The sequence below is a fragment of the Coregonus lavaretus genome, assembly GCF_964263955.1.
Source record: "Coregonus lavaretus genome assembly, chromosome: 17".
Lineage (NCBI taxonomy): Eukaryota > Metazoa > Chordata > Actinopteri > Salmoniformes > Salmonidae > Coregonus > Coregonus lavaretus.
In genome coordinates, this window is record NC_140004.1 from 41,201,418 (window position 1) to 41,227,695 (window position 26,278).

Below are 26,278 nucleotides of genomic sequence, written 5' to 3' on the forward strand. Positions count from 1 at the left end.
TGATAGTTACATATTGTACATGTAGCCATAAATAACTCTGGTTACATGGTGGCAAAGATGGTGGTTAAAGGAAGATGTCCCACTTAGGCCGTTTGTCATTGCATTTTTTACACAGTTACGGTCTGATTAAGGGGTGACTCTCCCATAGGCACCAATGCATTAGCAGCTGGGTCTGGTCTGCTTTGTTCATTGACTGTATATGAACCAGAAAAAAGGAGGGAGTGAGATGTCTCGCTTCCTTTTCCGTCTCTGGTAACGGTTGGTCATGGAGAGCAAGCAAAGTAAAGTAACCCAACCTCTTGATTCATTGAAATCATGACCGCATTCCTCACTCTCTCTGTTCCCATTGGAAATATGTACCAAGCTATCAGACAGCACCCCAATACCTCAGCATTTGGTCTTAGCGAATAAATAGGAAGGCAGTCAGATATATGTGCCATAGACTTCTTTCCCCTTGATAATATTGTATACCATTTATAAGATGCAGAGCCCTCTAGATTATAAGCAGTTGTTTTTGTGTGTAATATCGGTTATGAATGTATACAGAAGATACACATGCATAGGCTCTCCCACGGCATGACATTTCAAACATTGCAATGGCTTTCGTCCACATCTATATGCAGTTACTGTTGGAAATCAGACCACAAAATGGGGAGAAAACTCTGCTACTCTGACAGCCAGGCGGAGAGACAGAGAAACAAATGCATTTTGATGGACTGTCAAGCAAATGTGGTTCATAGTTCTTCAAAGCACCCCTTTATGTATCACATCTTTTCTCTCTCGCTCTCTCTCTCTCTCACTCTCTCTCTCTCTCTCTCGCTCGCTCGCTCTCGCTCTAACAGCTCAAACTGACAAGAGTTCAGCCTTGTAAAGTATATGCTGAAATGCACTAGATTCAGTTGGTTGGGAATGGAATTTGATCTCCAATCAAAACATTGTGACCTTGTTTACCATAAGTAGTCCTGCAAATATAAAACTTTAGCAAAAGGTTTTGATTCTAACATTAAATAGCTAATAGTATATTTATTTAGTAATGTTCTCATCTTGCTCATGCATCAACAAAGAGGCTGGTATAATACTAGGTACACATTATGATGCATAATGAAATCAGAAAGTAATCCATTTTGGAATAATTTAACAAAACATGACAACAAAAAAACGCATCTTAAAATTCTTGGGGGAAAAAATGTTTCAAATCTTGCTACAGACTAAGTGCAGATCCTGACTGACCATGACAAAGCTGAACTGGTATATAAAAAGAACAAAAACAAACCCACACATATTTTTTACAGTACAAAACTTGGCACAGTATTCTCGAGCAGCTGTAGTGTCGGTGTACGGCCCTTCCGATTGGTCCACATCAGAAAGAGCCGGAAGCCCCACTTATGGTTCTACGAGCAGAACACCCTGAGAGAGAGAGAGAGAGAGAGAATTACTCATCCAGCTCACTCGGTAACAAGGGCTTTGATCACAACACTGAGAAATTCAAGTGACATTTCACACATACATTATTATGCTGCTTTTTAATGAGGCATTGTGCAAGCCAGACTTAATTCTCCACTCCTCTTATGACAAATGTATATGGACATCTTTAAAGGCACAATCTGCAGTTCAAACAACAACAAAATGCCACCCATCCACTGTTTCGGACAAAAGCTGAGGGATGGGGCTGGAGAAATGTAACCACTCTCAAATTCATAGACAGAGCTATGGGATGCAAGGACTGACCAGCCATGATATCAAAAGTAGAGTTTTAACCATGTTTTGAGGCTATACATTGTTTGCTTACAATTACATTGTTTACAAACAATGGAGTAAAACAAGCTTATAATTTGGGTTCTGATGGGGTACGACAGTTGAACTAAGCCCATGAGGGATTTTTAAGTTAGATTCTTCAAGAATCAATGGGTGTATTTCATTCATTTAAAAGTCAAAAAATGTACCAATGGAAGACTGCCCCTTTAAGGAACAATGGAATGGAATTATAAATATACAGCGTGAACAGAAAACAAAACAGAGCCACTTGCTAACACTGTAATCCGGTTGGTTGAGTTGGATTCCTTTTCAACTGGTTTCTATGGTTACCTGTTCTGCATTTTGAAAACGATCATAAACCAGACCAGTGGCTGCATATCCAGTGTATCTACAGCCTGCAGGTCCCTCCCACAAGTATGTCACAGTATGTAAAGACAGCAGAGATGTCCCGGGGACGATTGGTGGCTGTAAAAGAACAAGAGGGGAATATAATGGAAGCTATGGGGGTAAACTAAAGACTCACTCGTCAGAGTCCTTTTTGCTTTCCTCAATGTAGGCAATGGATTCCGAACGCAGCCGGTTGGTGACCTCGTACGTACGCAGCGTGACACCGAAGATGTCCTCGTGATAACGGTTTTCGTCCTGCGAGGAGAGAAGATAAGGTGTGTGTAATAAAATGGGCACATGATTATAGCAGAGATGAAGTGAGGTTAGATGAGTACAGGATTATACCATAGATGGAGTGAGGTTAGATTGGTACAGGAAGATAAGATGGATACAGTGTGATCGGTGGGGACAGAGAGGACAGATGGATACAGTGGGATCGGTGGGGACAGAGAGGAAAGATGGATACAGTGGGATCGGTGGGGACAGAGAGGACAGATGGATACAGTGTGATCGGTGGGGACAGAGAGGAAAGATGGATACAGTGGGATCGGTGGGGACAGAGAGGACAGATGGATACAGTGTGATCGGTGGGGACAGAGAGGAAAGATGGATACAGTGGGATCGGTGGGGACAGAGAGGAAAGATGGATCAGTGGGGACAGAGAGGAAAGATGGATACAGTCGAGTGCAGAGTACTGTACAGTACAGTATTGTCTTGAAACATGTTTTCAATAGCCAGGGCTTGGATAAAATATTTTCTTAGTTTTCTGTTGGAGGCAGCTCTTTAGAAATGAGTTTGATTATATAGCCTCTTCTGCTCAGTCAATAGTGATCCAGCCATTTTGCTCATGTGGACCTTCGATTCCAGTCTGTACAGTTGGTGGTCTTTATCCGGTTTGCTTATTAAAATCTTTGAAACTTGTGTTTTTGGTTTCTCTTTCTTTGAGTCGGTAATGTAACAACCTTCCTTTCAGTTTTCTTTTGAATCCCACCGAACAAAATCCTGAATGTGTCTGTGAATGTGTCTGTGTCATATTCTGAAAACCATCCATAATAAGGTGTATGGAGTGTAGTCGTCTCAAAAAGTGAGAATCTGCCAATGCCCAAATCGAAATCGCTTGATTTACAGTTACTTTGTACTGTATGTTTCAGTCAGTCAGCTAGCCGGTCAGTCGGTAAGTAATTCAGTCAGTCGTTCAGTCAGTCAGTCAGCTAGGTTAGTTTGTTAGTTAGTTTAGTGTCCAGTATAGCGAAGCCTATTGTCCTTACTCTGAGTTTGCTGAGGTAGAACCCAGCGTCCTCCAGCGTCATGTTTCCCTGTAGTTTGATGATCTGCTGGACGGTCTTGAGGACGTCCCCGGCCATACCCACGTCCCCACACACGTAGATGTGTCCTCCATCCTCCTTCAGGCACTGGTACACAGTTTCCGACAGCTGCTCACGAAGCACATCCTGCACATATGTCTGTGTCAGAGACCAAGAGGAAGAATGAGAGACTGATTTAATAAATCAGATCGTGTTAAACAGGGAGAGAGAGATACAAGGTCAAAGAGAGTGGAAGGCAACAAACAGATTGTAGTGATGGAGCATCGGGTTTGTTTAGAATCCTACATAATATAATATGCCATTTAGCAGACGCTTTTATCCAAAGCGACTTACAGTCATGTGTGCATACATTTTTACGTATGGGTGGTCCCAGGGATCGAACCCACTACCCTGGCGTTACAAGCGCCCTGCTCTACCAATTGAGCTACAGAGGACCACAAAATAATTTCCTGTTTCATAATTTTTACATTTTAGTCATTTAGCAGACACTCTTATCCAGAGCAACCCACAGTTATTTTTTTATTTTTTTTCATACTGGCCCCCCGTGGGAATCGAACCCACAACCCTGGCGTTGCAAACACCATGCTCTACCAACTGAGCTACATCCCTGCCGGCCAGTCCCTCCCCTACCATGGGCCAATTGTGCGCCGCCCCATGGGTCTCCCGGTCGCGGCCAGCTACGACAGAGCCTGGATTCAAACCAGGATCTAGTGGCACAGCTAGCACTGCGATGCAGTGCCTTAGACCACTGCGCCACTCGGGAGACATAAATGGTGGCCCGTGTGAGGACAGTATTTTACAACCGGAAGAGGGTAAGAGTGGGAGTCAAGCACAGGAGGTTGGTGGCACCTTAATTGGGGAGGATGGGCTTGTGGTAATGACTGGAGCGGAATTGGTGGAATGGTATCAAATACATCAAACACATGGTTTCCAGGTATCTGATGCCATTCCATTTGCTCCGTTCCGGACATTATTATGAGCCGTTCTCCCCTCAGCAGCCTCCCATGGTGTCAAGGGAAAAGACAAACACAGGGATAGAGATATCCATACTTTTTATTTAGAAATCCACTTTCTTATCTCTCACATGGCCTCTGTCTGTGTTGCTGTGTGTTTACTGCCAAAGACAAATTATCATGTTTAAACTCAAATGGACTAAACCAAGTCTTTCAAGTTAACAGTACCTTTGGTCTACCAGGCTCTCTGGAGTAGGCTGTGTATAGCTCTTTGAACACTTCCTTGTTCTTAGCCTGGATAGCCTCCTCCTTGTAGATGTGGTCTATCTGGGACTGACGGCATCCAAATACCAGGATCATAGGGCAGGATTTGATCCCTACGGAAGCAAACAACACATTACTTTTTAAGTTCAGATACTAACTACACCTTTCACTGAACTTTAATGATTTAGAGTCATCTAAAAACTACAGTGTTTATTTATAAAGTTTCTGTCTGTAAAGTTTAATAAGCACAAGTGATACTGGCAGCACAGTGTGTGGTTTATTTTACATTTTTAAGTCATTATCGAATAATTCCCACACATATGCAACAATAAAGATAAAGTGTGTGAGTGCTTTTCCTATTTTGTACACAAACCATTGTGTTCGTAGTCAAAAAGTTTCTGTTCCCAGAAGCTTCTGAAGGGGGCGATCCCAGTGCCGGGACCAACTAGGATACACGGAGCTCTGTGGTCCTTTGGCAGTCGGAATGTAGGCGCACTAGAATCAGACATTTGATCAAGACATTTTTAAGAGCACTAGATTCAAAGCATTTTTTCCATCAGAAATTACAACTCAAGGCTTAACATAATTTAAATTTTAAAAAATTACAAAATGATTGTAGAATGCACCATAAAGTCTACGAATCAAGACATTTTTAAGAGCACTAGAATCAAAGCATTTTTCTTTATCAGAAATGAAAACGTAACAAAAACAACAACAATTTTAGTCAATGATTGTAGAGTACACCATATATGAGTCAATGTTGTATATGAATCATATATGAATCATATGGTATAATCATGTACAGTGTTGTGTCCTGCACTGACATAGAGCTGAGTGGGCACATATGAATACACACCATATAAGAATCAATGTTGACATTTGTTATCGTTATAGTTATATTCCAAACCACCACTTACAATCATAGAAAATGACATGTATTCATTCAATAAGAGTAAAGCAATCATACAACACACAAACACAAGAAGAAGAAGCACAATGTTATACCCTCTGACAAAACAGGGGACTATTTCTTCTGCCTCTATTCTGTTGAGCCAGGATGAACACACTCCATGGTGGATCGGGCCCGCTCCATCTGAAAAGAGACAATTACCCATCATCCACTTCACCTGCGTACCGCCTCCTCTCCACAACGACAGAAATATGCAAACTAACACTGAAGAAGAGGACACATAATGAATGCAGTTCCCAGGGCATTTGTCTCCAGTTTAGGGAAATTACTATAAATTACTCAGTTTCACACACATCACATCATATCGTGCACATACTCTGAGAAATCACAACCTTCACCATACATAGCCAAGCGGACAGCCCTTACCTCTAGCGTCATAGAGCCTCAAACCATAACCATACTGAAAACCCTAGTAATGGTGTATCAACATTTTACATTTTATTTAACCTTTATTTAACTAGGCAAGTCAGTTAAGAACAAATTCTTATTTACAATGACGGCCTATCCCGGCCAAATCCGGACGACGCTGGGTCAATTGTGCGCCGCCCTATGGGACTCCCAATCACGTGATACAGCCTGGAATCAAACCAGGGTCTGTAGTGACGCATCTAGCACTGAGATGCAGTGCTTAGACCGCTCCGCCACTCGGGAGTGTCACGATCGTCTAATGAGGAGGACCAATGCGCAGCGTTGAAGGTGAACATGGCTTTATTAAATTAAAGCCTAAACACGAAAACAACAAACAATGACGAAACGTGAAGTCCTCCGTTACAATGACAGACAAGGAACAAAAACCCACAACACTAAGGTGAACACTGACAGTTTAAATATGGCTCCCAATCAGAGATAACGAGCCGACAGCTGACACTCGTTACCACTGATTGGGAGTCACACGACCAAACAATGAAACACAACCAAATACAACACAACCAAATGAACACACCCTGGCTCAAAATACACAGTCCCGGAGCCAGAGCATGACAGTACCCCCCCCTAAAGGCGCGGACTCCGACCGCGCCTACACCCCAAATAGGGAAGGGCTGGGTGGGTATTGCTCCTCGGAGGCGGCTCCGGCTCCGGGCTTGACCACCACCCTACTACAATCCCCCCGCAGTGTCCCCAGTCCGATCTGACCCAGTTAGCTGGATCAGGACTGCCGACGCGCACCCCTGGCTTGGCGCGTGAGGCAGGAATGGACCGGACCTGGCAGACGATACGCACCCTTTGCATGGTGCGTGGAGCCGGAACAGGCCTCACCAGGCTGAAGACTCGCATCCCTGGCTTGGTGCGAGTAGCAGGAATGGGCTGAATCCGGCTGACGACTCGCACCCTTGGCTTGGTGCGAGTAGCAGGAATGGGCTGAATCCGGCTGACGACTCGCACCCTTGGCTTGGTGCGAGTAGCAGGAATGGGCTGAATCCGGCTGACGACTCGCACCCTTGGCTTGGTGCGAGTAGCAGGAATGGGCTGAATCCGGCTGACGACTCGCACCCTTGGCTTGGTGCGAGTAGCAGGAATGGGCTGAATCCGGCTGACGACTCGCACCCTTGGCTTGTTGCGAGTAGCAGGAATGGGCCGGACTGGGCTGGCGACGTGCACCACAGACCTGGTGCGGAGAGCAGGAACGGGCAGAGCCGGGCTGACGAGACGCACCACAGGCTTGATGCGGAGAGCAGGCACGGGCAGAGCCGGGCTGACGACGCACACCACTGGCTTGGTGCGGGAAGCTTGGATGGGCCGGACTGTACTGGGGACACACACCACTGGTCCTACACCGGGATCTGGAACGGGCCGGACCGGACTGGCAACACACGCCAGTACCTCTCGCCGTGCCTCTACTTCCTCCATCCCCTCTTCGAACAGTGGCTCCCGTAACCCGGCGGCCTTCTCCGGCAACCCACTGGGCCGCTCTATCGCGGCCTCCTGCTGGTCCGACGTCGTGAGCCCCCCCCTAAAAATTTTCGGGGCGTCTCTCCTACCCGTGACCAGGTCTCCATATCCCTCGCCAGCCTCTCGCCCTTCTGCCATAGTGTCAAGCCCTTCTCCTCCTCACTCGGCTTGACCCAGTCCAGGAGGCGAAGGAGATCTGTGAGGGATCTCCCTGGCGACGGCTCCTGGACACGCTGCTTGGTCCCATCTTGGTGGGTTTTTCTGTCACGATCGTCTAATGAGGAGGACCAATGCGCAGCGTTGAAGGTGAACATGACTTTATTAAATTAAAGCCTAAACACGAAAACAACAAACAATGACGAAACGTGAAGTCCTCCGTTACAATGACTGACAAGGAACAAAAACCCACAACACTAAGGTGAACACTGACAGTTTAAATATGGCTCCCAATCAGAGATAACGAGCCGACAGCTGACACTCGTTACCACTGATTGGGAGTCACACGACCAAACAATGAAACACAACCAAATACAACACAACCAAATGAACACACCCTGGCTCAAAATACACAGTCCCGGAGCCAGAGCGTGACAGGGAGCCCCAATACAATACAAGAGTAGCCTAAGGAACATGTAAAACTGACTAGATCAGTGTCTATGAGGGAACTTCATCCTACTCCTGTAAACCCAACGCATTCTAGCGGCCAGCCCTTACCCCTGGTTTTGTATGACACTACGGCCACGGTGAGGTGAATCTCCCCTAGGTGGACGTCTGGTGAGGAGCTGATAGAATAGTATCTGGGCTGGAGCAGGGGTAGCTGGGTTAACAGCAGGGTAGAGGGCATCTGGATGGAGGGAAACTCCTCCAACACCTCCACCATGGTCGGGTTGTTGTACCACTTCCACTCCTCATACTCCTGCAAGCCCTGGGAGGAGAGGAGTAGGAAAGAAGAGGAGAGTAGAGAGGTGGAGGAGAGGAGGTATGTTAATGTCATGTGCATTCAATATACCCTAGTGTAAGGAGCCATGCTAAAAACAAGTTATTGCTTCAGAGAAAAGGAGTATTTATGTTTTTTTCTCCAACTCCACACACCTGGTAGAGAAGGTAAAGAGGTGAGACACATATTCCAGTTAGACATGGCACTCACAACAAGCCAATCTCCTGATGTGATGATGAAATTATGGATCATTGACTTTTGACATACTTTGGGCTTTCCAGCTTTAGTCATAATCTAAACTTAGCCTGAGTATCTCGTTTAAGCCACAGACACTGGGAGCCAATCAGGTCCAGAGTTCAAAAATAGCAAGGACTGCCAGTAGCTGAAGATCCCACTGTGGCTTGACGTAGCAAGGTCAGCCAGTAGCTGAAGATCCAACTGTGGCTTGACGTATTAAGGACAGCCAGTAGCTGAAGATCCCACTGTGGCTTGACGTAGCAAGGACAGCCAGTAGCTGAAGATCCCACTGTGGCTTGACGTAGCAAGGTCAGCCAGTAGCTGAAGATCCAACTGTGGCTTGACGTAGCAAGGACAGCCAGTAGCTGAAGATCCAACTGTGGCTTGACGTAGCAAGGACAGCCAGTAGCTGAAGATCCAACTGTGGCTTGACGTAGCAAGGACAGCCAGTAGCTGAAGATCCCACTGTGGCTTGATGTAGCAAGGACAGCCAGTAGCTGAAGATCCAACTGTGGCTTGACGTATTAAGGACAACCAGTAGCTGAAGATCCCACTGTGGCTTGACGTATTAAGGACAGCCAGTAGCTGAAGATCCAACTGTGGCTTGACGTAGCAAGGACAGCCAGTAGCTGAAGATCCCACTGTGGCTTGACGTATTAAGGACAGCCAGTAGCTGAAGATCCAACTGTGGCTTGACATAGCAAGGACAGCCAGTAGCTGAAGATCCAACTGTGGCTTGACGTAGCAAGGACAGCCAGTAGCTGAAGATCCAACTGTGACTTGACGTAGCAAGGACAGCCAGTAGCTGAAGATCCAACTGTGGCTTGACGTAGCAAGGACAGCCAGTAGCTGAAGATCCAACTGTGACTTGACGTAGCAAGGACAGCCAGTAGCTGAAGATCCCACTGTGGCTTGACGTAGCAAGGACAGCCAGTAGCTGAAGATACGTCGGACCATACGTCGGGACTACCGGCCTAGGACCATACGTCGGGACTACCGGCCGTGGTGACTCCTTGCTGTCCCCAGTCCGCCTGGCCTTGCTGCTATTCCAGTTTAAACTGTTCTGCCTGCGGTTATGGAACCCCTACCTGTCCCAGACCTGCTGTTTTAAACTCTAATGATCGGCTATGAAAAGCCAACTGAGATTTATTCCTGATTATTATTTGACCATGCTTGTCACTTATGAACATTTTTGAACATCTTGGCATGGTTCTGTTATAATCTCCACCCGGCACAGCCAGAAGAGGACTGGCCACCCCTCATAGCCTGGTTCCTCTCTAGGTTTCTTCCTAGGTTTTGCCTTTCTAGGGAGTTTTTCCTAGCCACCGTGCTTCTACACCTGCATTACTAGCTGTTTGGGGTTTTAGGCTGGGTTTCTGTACAGCACTTCGAGATATTAGCTGATGTAAGAAGGGCTATATAAAATAAAATTGATTGATTGATTGAAGATCCCACTGTGGCTTGACATCTCTTTTTTATTCCTTTTTATAGTTTTTTTTAGAATGAGTTGAACCACAAAGAGTGAGTTACTCACTCTCCTGGCCAACATAACGGTTTAAGACATTCACCAAAATGGACGTTTTTGAACTGTATGGAATCACTGAATGGGGAGAATATGTGTCTGAGGGTTACCAAGCGCTGGGCTTAAATTCCATGGCGTCTGTGCAAGCTAAAGCTCGTCTACTATAAGGTTATTTTCAACAAGCGCAAAGTGCTTCAAATCGGTTTTCAATCACACAGATAAAGGCACTTTCATGTTTCTATGGTAAACATTTTGAATAGACTTGTCAATTGTGCCTTGAGCACAGGGTGCTTCCGCTTCGTGCTAAAGTGTAAATTCATAGCTACAGTACTGAAAAGAAGAACACATTCAACAGGGAGGCATACAACATGTTTCTATAAAGGTTTACATTTTGGGATTAAAGAATTCCCATTATCAGATAGCAAGTAGTAAAAGCCAAGATGGTGCTTTTACTTCCACCTTCCCAATAAGTATTGTCTCTCTGTTCAGTGCACTCACTGCCTGCGGCAAAGGCATCATGAAAAAGCGTGAAGAATATAATGAATGCTAATGAAAGGAATTACCTTAGTGTTCCTCAGTTGGTTAAAGCATTATGCTAGCAACACCAGAGTCGTGGGTTGGTCAGAGCATAGTGCTAGCAACCCCAGTGTCGTGGGTTGGTCAGAGCATAGTGCTAGCAACCCCAGTGTCGTGGGTTGGTCAGAGCATAGTGCTAGCAACACCAGAGTCGTGGGTTGGTCAGAGCATAGTGCTAGCAACACCAGAGTCGTGGGTTGGTTAGAGCATAGTGCCAGCAATACCAAAGTCGTGGGTTCAATTCCCACTGGGGTCACACATAGTGAAATACTGTATATGCACTCACTGTACTGTAAGTCACTTCGGATAAAAGTGTATGCTAATTGGAATCTAAATATGTTGTGTTATTCTATCCTATGCATTATTAAACATAAAATCACAATGGAACTACAAACTGCATAAATAATCCAGATGTCCTTTGGGTACTAGGATCTTCCTACCACTGAATTCCGTCAGATAACAAACTGTACTGAACCGTATACAGGTTTGCTATCTTAATTTGACCAGTTTCCCACAGCAGGAAAATAATCCTGCAGCAACAGGAAATGTGGATTATAATTAAAGCTAGAACATTATTTGCTACAGACAGTACACTATGAAAGTAACCATTTAATAGAATGTTAATGATGTCACTGCGACAACTGTTGATAGACGTAGCTGGTAAATTCGCTCTGAATATCTACTGCGATTTCAGAGCACTCTCGTCTGAGTGTGGCAGAGTGCAGACTGACGAATTTACAAACACTCAACACCCATTGAATATGGCCGGTGTCAGTAAACGTTGGCAAAAAAGCGTAAATTGTTGCCAGCAGCACAGTTGCAGTCATCAGTGCTTTGGATAACATAAAAACAGCATAACCAGCTATGCTAGGGCAGGTAAAATGGTCAGAGTGAGCTGTTCTCTCATTTGTGTCTGGAAGTAACTAGCAAGCTAGCCAACGTTAGCCAGTTAGCTTGGGTGCTTGACTGCTGCTGTTAGGACAGAACGCTCGGATCATACCTTAAAGAGATGGGTGGGGCTAAAGCTTAAGAGGGTGTGAACAATGCTGAATGGGTGAAGACAAAGAAGAGGTCTCCAGTAGGTGTACCAAAACATTCAAAGGCCATTTTCTCAAAAGTGAGGTTACAAGTTTATCAACTTTCAAAGCAGAATTACTTTCCCATTGTTCCTCAACTGTAGTGTATGATATACCATTCTCTAGCTCTGAGTCTCTACTTTTATCCAATGTAAAAAACACAATTTCAAATGTTGCTACATAAGACTGAATCGAGCCGGTCGGTTACATATTAACAGTATTGCACTTTTCATGTAGCCTACTATTAGCCAGCTAATAGCCTAACAACCGATCAAACAACATTATGGAATAAACGTTCAAATCCTGTTGCTGCAGGATTCTTTTGCTGTGACAATACGGGTCAGATTCTACATCTGTACATATGGTGAAACATACAGACTATACGGTTAAAACTTTTCATTACCTTACTGAGGGTCTCTAGCTTCTTCCTCTGCTTGTCGTTAGTGGCCAGGGAGGCAAACTGCTGCAGCAGGACTGGGCTGGGGGGCGTGGTGATATCCAGGAAGTACTGGAAGGCCTGGTAGATAGTGCAGGGGGGGATCCGAGGCTCCTCCAGCCAGTTACTGATCACACCTTCAAATGGAGAAAACAAGCACAAAAGTACATTTGAGAGACACTCTTATCCAGAGCGACTTACAGGAGCAATTATGGTTAAGTGACTTGCTCAAGAGCACATCAACTGATTTTGTTTCTCAACTAGTTGGCTCGGGATTCAAACCAGTGACCTTTCAGTTACTGGCCCAACGTTCTTAACCGCTAGGATACCTGCCACCCCTTAGAACAAGTGGAGTATTTATTATTGTGCATCAATAATATAACGCTACAATAGCATGATGTATGAGTAGTCTACACAACTTATGAATGCCAGTGTAAAATGTTAAGCACTGCTTAAAAAAAGAAGAAGTATTTAAGCATGAAATAGTCAAGTGTACACTGTGTATAATGTAAACCACCCTAAATCATCCTAATAAGGCCTGCATATCCAATATCAAACTCTCTGTTTGTTCTTTATTGTCAAATATTGAATGAAGAGCATGGAGTGTAAGTGGGGCTTTCTAAATAAAGGTCATATGAATAAAATAGAGTTCTACTAACCCAGTGCTGTGTTCCTCTCTTCCAGGAACTCCACCTTAACGATTTGATTGACAGGTGGGGCGTCCTCTAGTTTCTCTATGAGGGCCGAAACCAGGTCCTCGTGGTTTCCAGGGAAGATGCCCAGATGGTCGCCGGGCTGGTACGCCAGGCTGTCCTCGTTATTTGTGTGGAGTCTAACAAATATGGTGGAGCGACTGCTAGGGGATTCAGAAATGTGGTTACAGTTTGTGGTTTCAGTTTGTGGCTAGAGTTTGGGGTTAGAGTTTGAGGTTAAAGTTTGTGGTTACAGTTTGTAACCATTGTACAGTTTGGGGTTATAACATCTCATATCAAGCAAGGCTAGAGTAAAATCATAAAAACATACTTATTGAGCTAGCCATAGAATACTGAGAGAACTAAATCTACCCACTTGGATGTAGAACTCTGGAGGTTTTCGCTCTGTACGATCTTGGCTCCATAGACCTTCTTCTTGTGGATGCTGTATAGTGCTGTTGAAGGATACATTCACAAAGCTTCATCAATTAAAGCTTTTGAGCTATTCTATACTATGTCTAAATTCACTTTGATCAGATAAATAGTCATTTTTCCACCCTTTACATACAGTTGAAGTCGAAAGTTTACATACACTTAGGTTGGAGTCATTAAAACTCGTTTTTCAACCACTCCACAAATGTCTTGTTAACAAACTATAGTTTTGGCAAGTCGGTTAGGACATCTACTTTGTGCATGACACAAGTAAGTTTTCCAACAATTGTTTACAGACAGATTATTTCATTTATAATTCACTGTATCACAATTCCAGTGGGTCAGAAGTTTACATACTGTCACGCCCTGGCTCTGGGGACTCTAATATGTTGAGCCAGGGTGTGTATAGTCTATGTGTGTTCTAGGTTTCACTTTCTGGTTTTGTAGATCTATGTTGGCCAGGGTGGCTCCCAATCAGAGACGGCTGTAGCTCGTTGTCTCTGATTGGGAGTCATACTTAGGTAGCCGTTTGGCACTCATTCATTGTGGTTTCTTGTTCGTGTTTGGTTTGTGTATTACCATTGACTGTCACGTCATCGTTTTGTTGTTTTGATCGTGTGATCATTTATTAAATAAATATGTTCGCCTTCAACGCTGCGCCTTGGTCCTCCTCTCTGGTAGACGATCGTGACAGAAGAAACCACCAAGATTTGACCAAGCAGCGTGTCCAGGAGCCATCGCCAGGGAGATCTCTGGCAGATCTCCTTCGCCTCCTCGACTGGGTTAAGCCGAGTGAGGAAGAGAAGGGCTTGACATTGTGGCAGAAGGGCGAAATGCTGGCGAGGGACATGGAGACCTGGTCCACGGGTAGGAGAGACGCCCAGAAATTTTTTAGGGGGGGGCTAACGCCGTGGACGACGGGCCAGCAGGAGACCGCGGCAGAGCGGCCCAGCGGATTGGCAGAGGAGGCCGCCAGGTTACGGGGGCCACTGGTCGAAGAGGGGGTGGAAGGTGTAGAGGCACGGCGAGAGGTACTGGGGTGTGTTACCAGTCCGGTCCGGCCCATTCCAGATCCCTGCGTAGGACCAGTGGTGTGTGTCCCCAGTACGGTCCGGCCTGTTTCTGCTCCCCGCACCAAGTCAGTGGTGCGCTTCGTCAGCCCGGCTCGGCCCGTTCCTGCTCCCCGCACCAAGTCAGTGGTGCGCTTCGTCAGCCCGGCTCGGCCCGTTCCTGCTTCCCGCACCAAGTCAGTGGTGCGCTTCGTCAGCCCGGCTCGGCCCGTTCCTGCTCCCCGCCCCAAGTCAGTGGAGCGCTTCGTCAGCCCGGCTCGGCCCGTTCCTGCTCCCCGCACCAAGTCAGTGGTGCGCTTCGTCAGCCCGGCTCGGCCCGTTCCTGCTCCCCACACCAAGTCAGTGGTGCGCTTCGTCAGCCCGGCTCGGCCCGTTCCTGCTCCCCGCACCAAGTCAGTGGTGCGCTTCGTCAGCCCGGCTCGGCCCGTTCCTGCTCCCCGCCCCAAGTCAGTGGAGCGCTTCGTCAGCCCGGCTCGGCCCGTTCCTGCTCCCCGCACCAAGTCAGTGGTGCGCTTCGTCAGTCCGGCACGGCCCGTGCCTGTTCCACCGGTGGCTGGTCCGGCACCGGTCAGATGCTTCACGCCGGAGCTAGAGCAATCCGCTCCACCAGTGTGCAGTCCAGCTCCGGCCAGCGGGGCCAGACCGGACCAGGGGTACTTTGGGGGGTTGGAGAGGGAGCGGGGATCAGGCCCGGAGCCGGATCCGCCGCCTAAGCGGAGTGCCCACCCGGTCCCTCCCCTGTGGTGTTTGGTGGGCGCGGTCGGAGTCCGCGCCTTTAGGGGGGGGTAATGTCACGCCCTGGCTCTGGGGACTCTAATATGTTGAGCCAGGGTGTGTATAGTCTATGTGTGTTCTAGGTTTCACTTTCTGGTTTTGTAGATCTATGTTGGCCAGGGTGGCTCCCAATCAGAGACGGCTGTAGCTCGTTGTCTCTGATTGGGAGTCATACTTAGGTAGCCGTTTGGCACTCATTCATTGTGGTTTCTTGTTCGTGTTTGGTTTGTGTATTACCATTGACTGTCACGTCATCGTTTTGTTGTTTTGATCGTGTGATCATTTATTAAATAAATATGTTCGCCTTCAACGCTGCGCCTTGGTCCTCCTCTCTGGTAGACGATCGTGACACATACACTAAGTTGACTGTGCCTTTAAACAGCTTGGACAATTCCAGAAAATTATGTCATGGCTTTAGAAGGTTCTGATAGGCTAATTGACATCATTTGAGTCAATTGGAGGTGTACCTGTGGATGTATTTCAAGGCCTACCTTCAAACTCAGTGCCTCTTTGCTTGACGTCATGGGAAAATCAAAAGAAATCAGCCAAGACCTCAGAAAAATAATTGTAGACCTCCACAAGTCTGGTTCATCCTTGGGAGCAATTTCCAAACGCCTGAAGGTACCACGTTCATCTGTACAAACAATAGTGCGCAAGTATAAACACCATGGGACCACGCAGCCGTCATACCTCTCAGGAAGGAGACGCATTCTGTCTCCTAGAGATGAACGTACTTTGGTGCGAAAAGTGCAAATCAATCCCACAACAACAGCAAAGGACCTTGTGAAGATGCTGGAGGAGACAGGTGCAAAAGTATCTATATCCACAGTAAAACGAGTCCTATATCGAAATAACCTGAAAGGCCGCTCAGCAAGGAAGAAGCCACTGCTCCAAAACCGCCATAAAAAAAGCCAGACTACGGTTTGCAACTGCACATGGGGACAAAGATTGTACTTTTTGGAGAAATGTCCTCTGGTCTGATGAAACAAAAATAGAACTGTTTGGCCATAATGACCATCGTTATGTTTGGAGGAAAAAGGGGGTCGCTTGCAAGCCGAAGAACACCATCCCAACCGTGAAGCACGGGGGTGGCAGCATCATTCTGTGGGGGTGCTGTCACGCCCTGGCTCTGGGGACTCTTAAATGTTGAGCCAGGGTGTGTTTCTATGTTATATTTTCTATGTTAGTTTCTAGATTGTGGTGATCTATGTTGGCCAGGGTGGTTCCCAATCAGAGGCAGCTGTAACTCGCTGTCTCTGATTGGGGACCATACTTAGGCAGCCTGTTTGGCACTAGTCGGTTTGGGATCTTGTTCTGTATAGGTTTGTTGTGTATACCTTTAGACTTCACGTATCGTTTGTTTGTTGTTTTGTTTCGTGTTGTGTACTGAAATAAAATGTACGCTTATCACGCTGCGCCTTGGTCCGTCTCATCCGTTAACGATCGTGACAGGTGCTTTGCAGCCGGAGGGACTGGTGCACTTCACAAAATAGATGGCATCATGAGGAAGGAAAATTATGTGGATATATTGAAGCAACATCTCAAGACATCAGTCAGGAAGTTAAAGCTTAGTCGCAAATGGGTCTTCCAAATGGACAAGCATACTTCCAAAGTTGTGGCAAAATGGCTTAAGGACAACAAAGTCAAGGTATTGTAGTCCCGTGTAGCTCAGATGGTAGAGCATGGCGCTTGCAACGCCAGTGTTGTGGGTTCAATTCCCACGGGGGACCAGTATGAAAATGTATGCACTCACTAACTGTAAGTCGCTCTGGATAAGAGCGTCTGCTAAATGACTAAAATGTAAATGTATTGGAGTGGCCATCACAAAGCCCTGACCTCAATCCTATAGAACATTTGTGGGCAGAACTGAAAAAGCGTGTGTGAGCAAGGAGGCCTACAAACCTGACTCAGTTACACCAGCTCTGTCAGGAGCAATGGGCCAAAATTCACCCAACTTATTGTGGGAAGCTTGTGGAAGGCTACCCGAAACGTTTGACCCAAGTTAAACAATTTAAAGGTAATGCTACCAAATACTAATTGAGTGTATGTAATCTTCTGATCCACTGGGAATGTGATGAAAGAAATAAAAGCTGAAATAAATCATTCTCTCTACTATTATTCTGACATTTCACATTCTTAAAATAAAGTGGTGATCCTAACTGACCTAAGACAGGGAATTTTTACTAGGATTAAATGTCACGAATTGGGAAAAACTGAGTTGAAATGTATCTGGCTAGGGTGTATGTAAACTTCCGACTTCAACTGTAACATGACACTTGCTAATGAATGATTTCTGAAGTACTTATATAGGCCTTATAAAGAGTTTATAAAGGCTTCATAAGATTATTATTCTTTAAAATCATAAGATTATGTATTTTTTTAAAGTTATGTTTTGTTTAAAGTGAGACAGGGTTTTCAATGAAACCCTTTATACCTTGTGTTAGGGCAGGGGCCTCAGCAGTGTATGTGAGGCGGAACCTGCTCTGCTTCCAGCTACGATCGTTACTGATCAACGAATCGTGTGCCTTCTCGATGTTCACATCGCCAATGCAGAACACATCACAGGCAGCCTTGGCAGACAGACACAACCACAGGCATTTATAAGGACAGGTATTCAAATCATTGCTTGTTTAACAGCACATTTTAGACCACATGATTTTATAAAGACAAGTATTCAGAGCTCTGTCTTTCACAGCTGATAGGCTTTTTAGAGATGCATTTTGAGAGATTTATAGAGATGAATAATGCACTAAATGCAGAAGAGAACCTCATGGCCTGCACATAAACAGAATATCATCATCCCACTGTCAAGGTCTGGCTGCCTGAAGCATTACCTCTATAGGCTGTCAGAGTGTGGGGGTTGTTCCTAATTTACTACTGAATATAACTCTACAGACCATGCAGACACCTGTGGGCACATCACACATCATACTCGTGTGCCAGCATTCTCTGACGCAAATACTGTTCTGTGTAGTCCATTACTAAGACCATTACCATGTGTGTGTACCCCATCAGAACCCAAAATATAAGCTTGTTTACTCCAATGTTTGTAAACAATGTAAATGTAAACAAACACTGTATAGCCTCTAAACATGGAGCTCTATTCAATGAGCCTTAAAAAATGGGTCTCTTTTCAATCAGCCTCAAAACATGGGGCTCAATTCAATCAGTCTCAAAACATGGGGCTCTATTCAATCAGTCTCAAAACATGGGGCTCTATTCAATCAGTCTCAAAACATGGGGCTCTATTCAATCAGTCTCAAAACATGGGTTTCTATTCAATCAGTCTCAAAACATTTGTGGACATTCAGCGTTACAGCATGATTGACATTTAAAGGCAATGTTCCCGCTTTAGCAGATACTGCATTCACGGTAAACGCTGCAGATGGGAAATCACTTTTACATTTCTAACACGCTATTGATTTGATTCAGACAACCATACAAAGGAATTGCTCAAAAGAGCTTATTTCTGTGTGTGCATGCCTGTGTACATGCGGACATGCGGACGTGTACGTGTTCATGCATGTGAGTGTGTGTGTGTTACGTGCCCCATAAGGACTCCCCCAGTCACCCCACCTTGAAAACCTTCTTGGCCCAGTTTCTGAAGGACTCCTCCTGGCCACACAGCTCATCTCCCTCCCCCATGCGTAGGATGCGCTCCCCCCCCAGCTCCTCGAACAGCGTGTCCACAGCGTGGGCAAAAGCACAGAAGTGTGGGTAGGCCCTGGAGCCAAGGCCAAACACTGAGAACCTGGAGAGAGAGAGGGAGAGAGAGAGAGAGAGAGAGAGAGAGAGAGAGAGAGAGAGAGAGAGAGAGAGAGAGAGAGAGAGAGAGAGAGAGAGAGAGAGAGCAAGCGAGTGAGAGGAGAGAGAGAGAGAGAGGAGAGAGAGAGAGAGAGAGAGAGAGAGAGAGAGAGAGAGAGAGCAAGCGAGAGAGAGAGAGAGGGAGAGAGAGAAAGAGAGAGAGAGAGGGGAGGGGGGGGAGGGAGAGGGAGAGAGAGAGAGAGAGAGAGAGAGAGAGAGAGAGAGCAAGCGAGTGAGAGAGAGAGAGAGAGAGAGAGGGAGAGAGAGAGAGAGAGAGAGAGAGAGCAAGCGAGAGAGAGAGAAAGAAGAGAGAGAGAGGGAGGGAGGGGGGAGAGGGAGAGAGAGAGAGAGAAAGAGAGAGATGCACACATATGCAGGCACACACACACATAGTTTAAATTGGTTTGATTCATACAACTAGACAGGGGAAAATAGCTTCTTTCTTCCTCCCTCTGTCCTCTCAGAGCTCTATACAGACAGCCAGTATAAAGGGATGAGTTATCACTTTGTCTGATGTTTTCTGTGTTATCTTGAACCAGATGGCCCCTGTCTGTGTTAGTAAAAAGGATACATTTTTCCACCCCCGTCCAGTCATCAAAACACAGGTTTAATAAGCAGTCTAAGACATGTCTTTGGGTTCTCTTCAGACAGACAGAGGGCTTTGTCTCCCCGTCATAACTTGGCTATCATCTAAACTCACAAGTCTGGATTTTTTGTTAACCTGTTCAACTCTGTTTAAGCACCATGTGAAAAATATATTTGATTTTAAGCCTACAAATATTTTTCGACAATCAGATTGCGCTTCAACCCACGTTGGCCAATTATAAAGTCGGGTTGGGCTTGCTTACTGTACCTGACGTTGGCGAGGGGTCCGGTGCTCTCGAAGTTGATCCTGGGCTCGGGTTCGTCGCTGGAGGATTTGCGGGTGTCTGAGTAGGACGACACGCTGTTGAAACGCACCTTGTAACTCCTGAGAGAGAGGCAGACATAGGGATAGCATGTACACTCAGTATAGAATAGTACTTTATTAGTCCATTGCATCGACATAAATATTTTCTTCCGCTGTCCTCCCAACGACTTCATTCAAGACACAGCACATCAATTTGGGAGGAGTACAAGGTCAGCACCCGTGGAGCGATTTTAGGGGTTAAGTATCTTACTCAAAGGGCCGAAGGACAGGAGATAGTACACTCCTTTACTGTAGCCATGATTGCATCCCAAATGGCTCCCTATCCCTTATATAGTACACTACCCACTCTATGGGCCCTGGTCAAAAGTAGTGCACTACATAGGGAATAGGGTGCCATTTAGGACGTGTACCATGTCAACATGCTCTGGTTGAATGGGCCAAGATGGTTGAACTCACTTTCTGTCCTCTGTGTTGGATGTAGGATGTCTCATCTCCATCAAGGCAGCTCCGAATTTCTACACAAACAGGAAAACAGTCAACTGTCAATCGCTTGCAGGTTAACCTTATGTACTGTAACCAACATATATATGGTGCATGCTCTACATTGCTGTGGGAATCAAACACACACGCGCACGAATGCACACACCTGCAGGTACACACACACAAGCACACACACAACCACACACACGCGCAGGTACGCGCACACACACACACAAACAAACACACTGTACTGGCCAATCATACCTCTCCATTTTCAGGTGGATCTCCGTTGCCAAATGTACTGGTCACAGCCAAAACCAGTGTTTCATGCTCCAGGTCCACCATGTCGTACTCATCCATTGACATCACCTGTAGTAGTGGAACATGTGTGTCAGTAAAGCTGTCCACATTTCATACTTTCACCTGATGTGTGTGAACCAGAGACATTTTGAAACGAAGTGAAAACACATTTCATTTTCCACAAACAAAACGGCAGATATTAAAAAAAATACTCAAAGAGTGATACCAAAAAAAGAACAGAGACATATTTAGGACAAATGTAAATAAAATAATGACAAGTCAACAGGAAGCCTCTCTAGCCACATCTCCCAGTCCCTCCTCTGACTAAGACCAAAAGGAAGAAACACGGTCGTGAGTCCAGGGCCTAAGACCATAGGGCAGCAGTGAGATATCTAATGAACACTACGTCCTTGTCTTAACGAACTGATAATGTGCTGCGATACAATTAACACCCAGACATCCAACTCTCTCTCTGACTCCAGCAGCCTTAGTGCCTACAGGCCATCATGCCGAGAGAGAGCGACAGAACGAGAGGACGGACAAGATGACTGAGGCAGAAGAGGAAGGGAGAAACCCAGCCCACCCGGTCATCCATCCGCTCTGCATCTGCCTGTCTGACTCAACTACAACAAGATCGTCCCTCTCGTCTGATTGATTACTTTAAGTAGGAAGCTGTAAAAACAGAAGATGTCATGTCCTGGAGGGAGACTAGATGATTGAGAGCAGCATGTTTTTCTGTTTTGTCAAACACATTTACACAGCCTGCAGTCTTTTGAGATTTTATCTTAAACTACATCTTAACGCTTGGCTGGGTTGATTCTTCCGCTGTGGCCCCTGGCGATTTGCTGCATGAGAGGGAATGGGAATGGGACAAAATACACATTTCCGCGTAACCTCGCCTTCTTGGTGTGAAAACCATCTCCTCACTTTTTCAAATCTGCGGGGCCTCACATTGTCAGTGAGAGGGGGTTGTTTTTTAAAAGTATTTTCTTTCATTCAATAACATCCCAAAAAAGACATGACGCATTAACTCATATTCAAGTTGTGTGGTTTACCTTTGCGTCAAAGGCATGCTTGAAAATCTCACACAGGGTTAAGGGGGATGTTTTTGAAGTAGGCTTTTTCATTTTCCATTCAAGATAACATCAAAAATAGACATGGCACATCAATTCATAATCAACTTGTGTGGTAGCTATATAAAGGTTACCTTCGCGTCAAAGGCATGCTTGAAAATTTCACATAGGGTTTTTGCATAGTCTTGAGACTTTCCGGTCTCGGTGGCGAATAGTATAGTGGCTTTGACCCTCTTAGCCATGGCCTGGCCCATTAGCTTGGCTGAGAACTTCACAGCCCTGCACACACACAGACAGACAGAGAGGACATGTATAATTCAGAATATAATAAAACGTCTATGTATAAACATTTAAAATGGTTAATTCATGAGAGCTTTTATATAGTGTAACCAAAAAAATTATGAATCACAGGCACCAGTGATTAAAGGCACAACAGACCTTGTCACACCACAAACCCTTCCCCCTTTACTCTTACCCTTTCCCTCCTCCCCCTTCCCCCTTCTCTCTTCCCTCATTCTCCTTCCCCCTTCTCTCTTCCCTCTTCCCCCTTCTCTCTTCCCCCTACTCCCTTCTCTCTTCCCCCTACTCCCTTCCCTCCTCCCCATTCTCTCTTCCCTCTTCCCCCTTCTCTCTTCCCCCTACTCCCTTCCCCCTTCCCCCTTCTCTCTTCCCCCTTCTCTCTTTCACCAAAGCTCTGATTGCTTCCGTAAGGGTTGACTGAGTGAATGTCACCGTTGAGTAGATCAGCTCCCTCCCTCCCTGTGTCTGCACCACTACATCGTCTCATCACTGTTGAGTAGATCATCTCCCTCACTCGCTGTCTGCACCACTACCTAGTCTCATCACTGTTGAGTAGATGAGCTCCCTCTCTGTGTCTGCACCACTACTTAGTCTCATCAATGTCGAGTAGATGAGCTCCCTCCCTCCCTGTCTGCACCACTATCTCGTCTCATCACTGTTGAGTAGAAGAGCTCCCTCCCGGTGTCTGCACCACTACCTCGTCTCATCACTGTCGAGAAGATGACCTCCCTCCCTGTCTGTACCACTATCTCGTCTCATCACTGTTGAGTAGATGAGCTCCCTCCCTGTGTCTGCAACACTACCTCGTCTCATCACTGTTGATTAGATGAGCTCCCTCCTTCCCTGTCTATACCACTACCTCGTCTCATCACTGTTGAGTAGATGAGATCACTTCCTGTGTCTGAACCACTACCTCGTCTCATCACTCTTGAGTACATGAGCTTCCTCTCTGTGTCTGCACCACTACCTCATCTCATCACTGTTGAGAATATGAGCTCCCTCCCTTTATGCAACACTACCTCGTCTCATCACAGTTGAGTAGATGAGCTCCCTCCCTGTGTCTGCACAACTACCTCGTCTCATCACTGTTGAGTAGATGAGCTCCCTCCCTTTCTGCAACACTACCTCGTCTCATCACTGTTGAGTAGATGAGATCCCTCCCTGTGTCTCCAAAACTACCTCGTCTCATCACTGTTGATTAGATGAGCTCCCTCTTTCCCTGTCTATACCACTACCTCGTCTCATCACTGTTGATTAGATGAGCTCCCTCCTTCCCTGTCTATACCACTACCTCGCCTCATCACTGTTGATTAGATGAGCTCCCTCCTTCCCTGTCTATACCACTACCTCGTCTCATCACTGTTGAGTAGATGAGCTCCATCCCAGTGTCTGCACCACTTCCCTCATCCCATTACAGTTGAGTAGATGAGCTCCCTCCCTGTGTCTGCACCACTACCTCGTCTCATCACTGTTGAGTAGATGAGCTCCCTCCCTAACTGTCTGCACCACTACATTGTCTCATCACTATTGAGTAGATGAGCTCCCTCTCTGTGTCTGCACCACTACTTCATCTCATCAATGTTGAGTAGATGAGCTCCCTCCCTCGATGTGCGCACAACTATCTCGTCTCATCACTGTTGAGTAGATGAGCTCCCTCCCTGTATATTCACCACTACCTCTTCTCATCACTGTCGAGTAGATGAGCTCACTCCCTCCCTGTCTTCACCACTACCTCGTCTCATCACTGTTGAGTAGATGAGCTCCCTCCATGTCAGCACCACTACCTCGTATCGTCAAGGTTGAGTGGATAAGCTCCCTCCCTCCCTGTCTGCACAACTACCTTGTCTCATCACTGTTGAGTAGATGAGCTCCCTCCCTGTGTCTACACCACTACCTCTTCTCATCACTGTCGAGTAGATGAGCTCCCTCCCTCCCTGTCTGCACCACTACTTCGTGTCATCACTGTTGAGTAGATGAGCTCCTTCACTTCCTGTCTGCACCACTACCTTGTTTCATAACTCACCCCCTGTCTGCACCACTACCTTGTGTCATCACTGTTGAGTAGATGAGCTCCCTCCCTGTGTCTGCAACACTACCTCGTCTCATCACTATTGAGTAGATGAGCTCCCTCCCTGTGTCTGCACCACCACATCATCTCATCACTGTTGAGTAGATGAGCTCCCTTCCTGTGTCTGCACCACTATCTCGTCTCATCACTGTTGAGTATATGAGCTCCTTCCCTGTGTCTGCACCACTACATCGTCTCAACACGGTTGAGAAGATGAGCTCCCTCCCTCCCTGTCTGCACCACTAACTCATCTCATCACTGTTGAGTAGATGAGCTCCCTCCCTGTTTCTGCACCACTACCTCATCTTATCACTGTTGAGTAGATGAGATCCCTCCATGTATCTTCACCACTACCTCGTCTCATCACTGTAGAGTAGATGAGCTCCCTCCATGTCTGCACCACTACCTCGTATCGTCACTGTTGAGTAGATGAGCTCCCTCCCTCCCTGTCTTTACCACAACCTCATCTCATCACTGTTGAGTAGATGAACTCCCTCCCTTTGTCTGCACCATTACCTCGTTTCATCACTTTCGAGAAGATGACCTCCCTCCCTGTCTGTACCACTATCTTGTCTCATCACTGTTGAGTAGATGAGCTCCCTCCCTGTATATTCACCACTACCTCTTCTCATCACTGTTGATTAGATGAGCTCCCTTCCTCCCTGTCTTTACCACAACCTCGTCTCATCACTGTTGAGTAGATGAACTCCCTCCCTGTGTCTGCACCCTTACCTCATCTCATTACTGTCGAGAAGATGAACTCCCTCCCTGTCTGTACCACTACCTCGTCTAATCACTGTTGAGTAGATGAGCTTCCTCTCTGTGTCTGCACCACTACCTCATCTCATCACTGTTGAGAAGATGAGCTCCCTCCCTTTATGCAACACTACTTCGTCTCATCACAGTTGAGTAGAAGAGCTCCCCCCGGTGTCTTCACCACTACCTCGTCTCATCACTGTTGAGTAGATGAACTCCCTCCCTGTGTCTGCACCATTACCTCGTTTCATCACTGTTGATTAGATGAGCTCCCTCCTTCCCTGTCTATACCACTACCTTGTCTCATCACTGTTGACTAGATGAGATCACTTCCTGTGTCTGAACCACTACCTCATCTCATCACTGTTGAGTAGATGAGATCCCTCCCTGTGTCTTCACCACTACCTCGTCTCATCACTGTTGACTAGATGAGCTCCCTCACTGTCTGCACCACTACCTCATCTCATCACTGTCGAGAAGATGACCTCCCTCCCTGTCTGTACCATTATCTCATCTCATCACTGTTGAGTAGATGAGCTTCCTCCTTCCTTGTCTATACCACTACCTCGTCTCATCACTGTTGAGTAGATGAGATCACTTCCTGTGTCTGAACCACTACCTCGTCTCATCACTCTTGAGTACATGAGCTTCCTCTCTGTTTCTGCACCACTACCTCATCTCATCACTGTTGAGAAGATGAGCTCCCTCCCTTTATGCAACACTACCTCGTCTCATCACTGTTGAGTAGATGAGCTCCCTTCCTGTGTCTTCACCACTACCTCGTCTCATCACTGTTGACTAGATGAGTTCCCTCACTGTCTGCACCACTACCTCATCTCATCACTGTCGAGAAGATGACCTCCCTCCCTGTCTGTACCATTATCTCATCTCATCACTGTTGAGTAGATGAGCTCCCTCCCTGTGTCTCCAACACTACCCTGTCTCATCACTGTTGATTAGATGAGCTACCTCCTTCCCTGTCTATACCAAGACCTTGTCTCATAACTGTTGATTAGATGAGCTCCCTCCTTCCCTGTCTATACCACTACCTCGTCTCATCACTGTTGATTAGATGAGCTCCCTCCTTAACTGTCTGAACCACTACCTCGTCTCATCACTGTTGAGTAGATGAGCTCCATCCCAGTGTCTGCACCACTTCCCTCGTCCCATCACAGTTGAGTAGATGAGCTCCCTCCCTGTGTCTGCACCATTACCTCGTCTCATCACTGTCGAGAAGATGAACTCCCTCCCTGTCTGTACCACTACCTCGTCTCATCACAGTTGAGTAGAT

At 46.3% G+C, this 26,278-nt stretch overlaps 1 protein-coding gene across 1 annotated transcript in view; it reads right to left on the reverse strand.

Moving 5' to 3' along the window:
* Positions 1-2,274: 2,274 nt before the first annotated feature.
* The window catches only part of LOC311144401 (nitric oxide synthase 1-like), a gene marked incomplete at both ends in the record, with an annotated part of 74,010 nt that continues 50,006 nt past the window's right edge, over positions 2,275-26,278 (reverse strand). The window contains 15 exons of the mRNA XM_084180410.1: positions 2,275-2,397; positions 3,411-3,605; positions 4,649-4,797; positions 5,058-5,179; positions 5,690-5,777; positions 8,259-8,469; positions 12,296-12,465; positions 12,988-13,181; positions 13,397-13,475; positions 17,731-17,866; positions 18,873-19,047; positions 19,954-20,070; positions 20,467-20,525; positions 20,755-20,859; positions 21,998-22,142. Of these exons, the coding sequence (XP_084036536.1) occupies positions 2,275-2,397; positions 3,411-3,605; positions 4,649-4,797; positions 5,058-5,179; positions 5,690-5,777; positions 8,259-8,469; positions 12,296-12,465; positions 12,988-13,181; positions 13,397-13,475; positions 17,731-17,866; positions 18,873-19,047; positions 19,954-20,070; positions 20,467-20,525; positions 20,755-20,859; positions 21,998-22,142 (2,068 nt within the window). The remainder of the gene's footprint in view (positions 2,398-3,410; positions 3,606-4,648; positions 4,798-5,057; positions 5,180-5,689; positions 5,778-8,258; positions 8,470-12,295; positions 12,466-12,987; positions 13,182-13,396; positions 13,476-17,730; positions 17,867-18,872; positions 19,048-19,953; positions 20,071-20,466; positions 20,526-20,754; positions 20,860-21,997; positions 22,143-26,278) is intronic.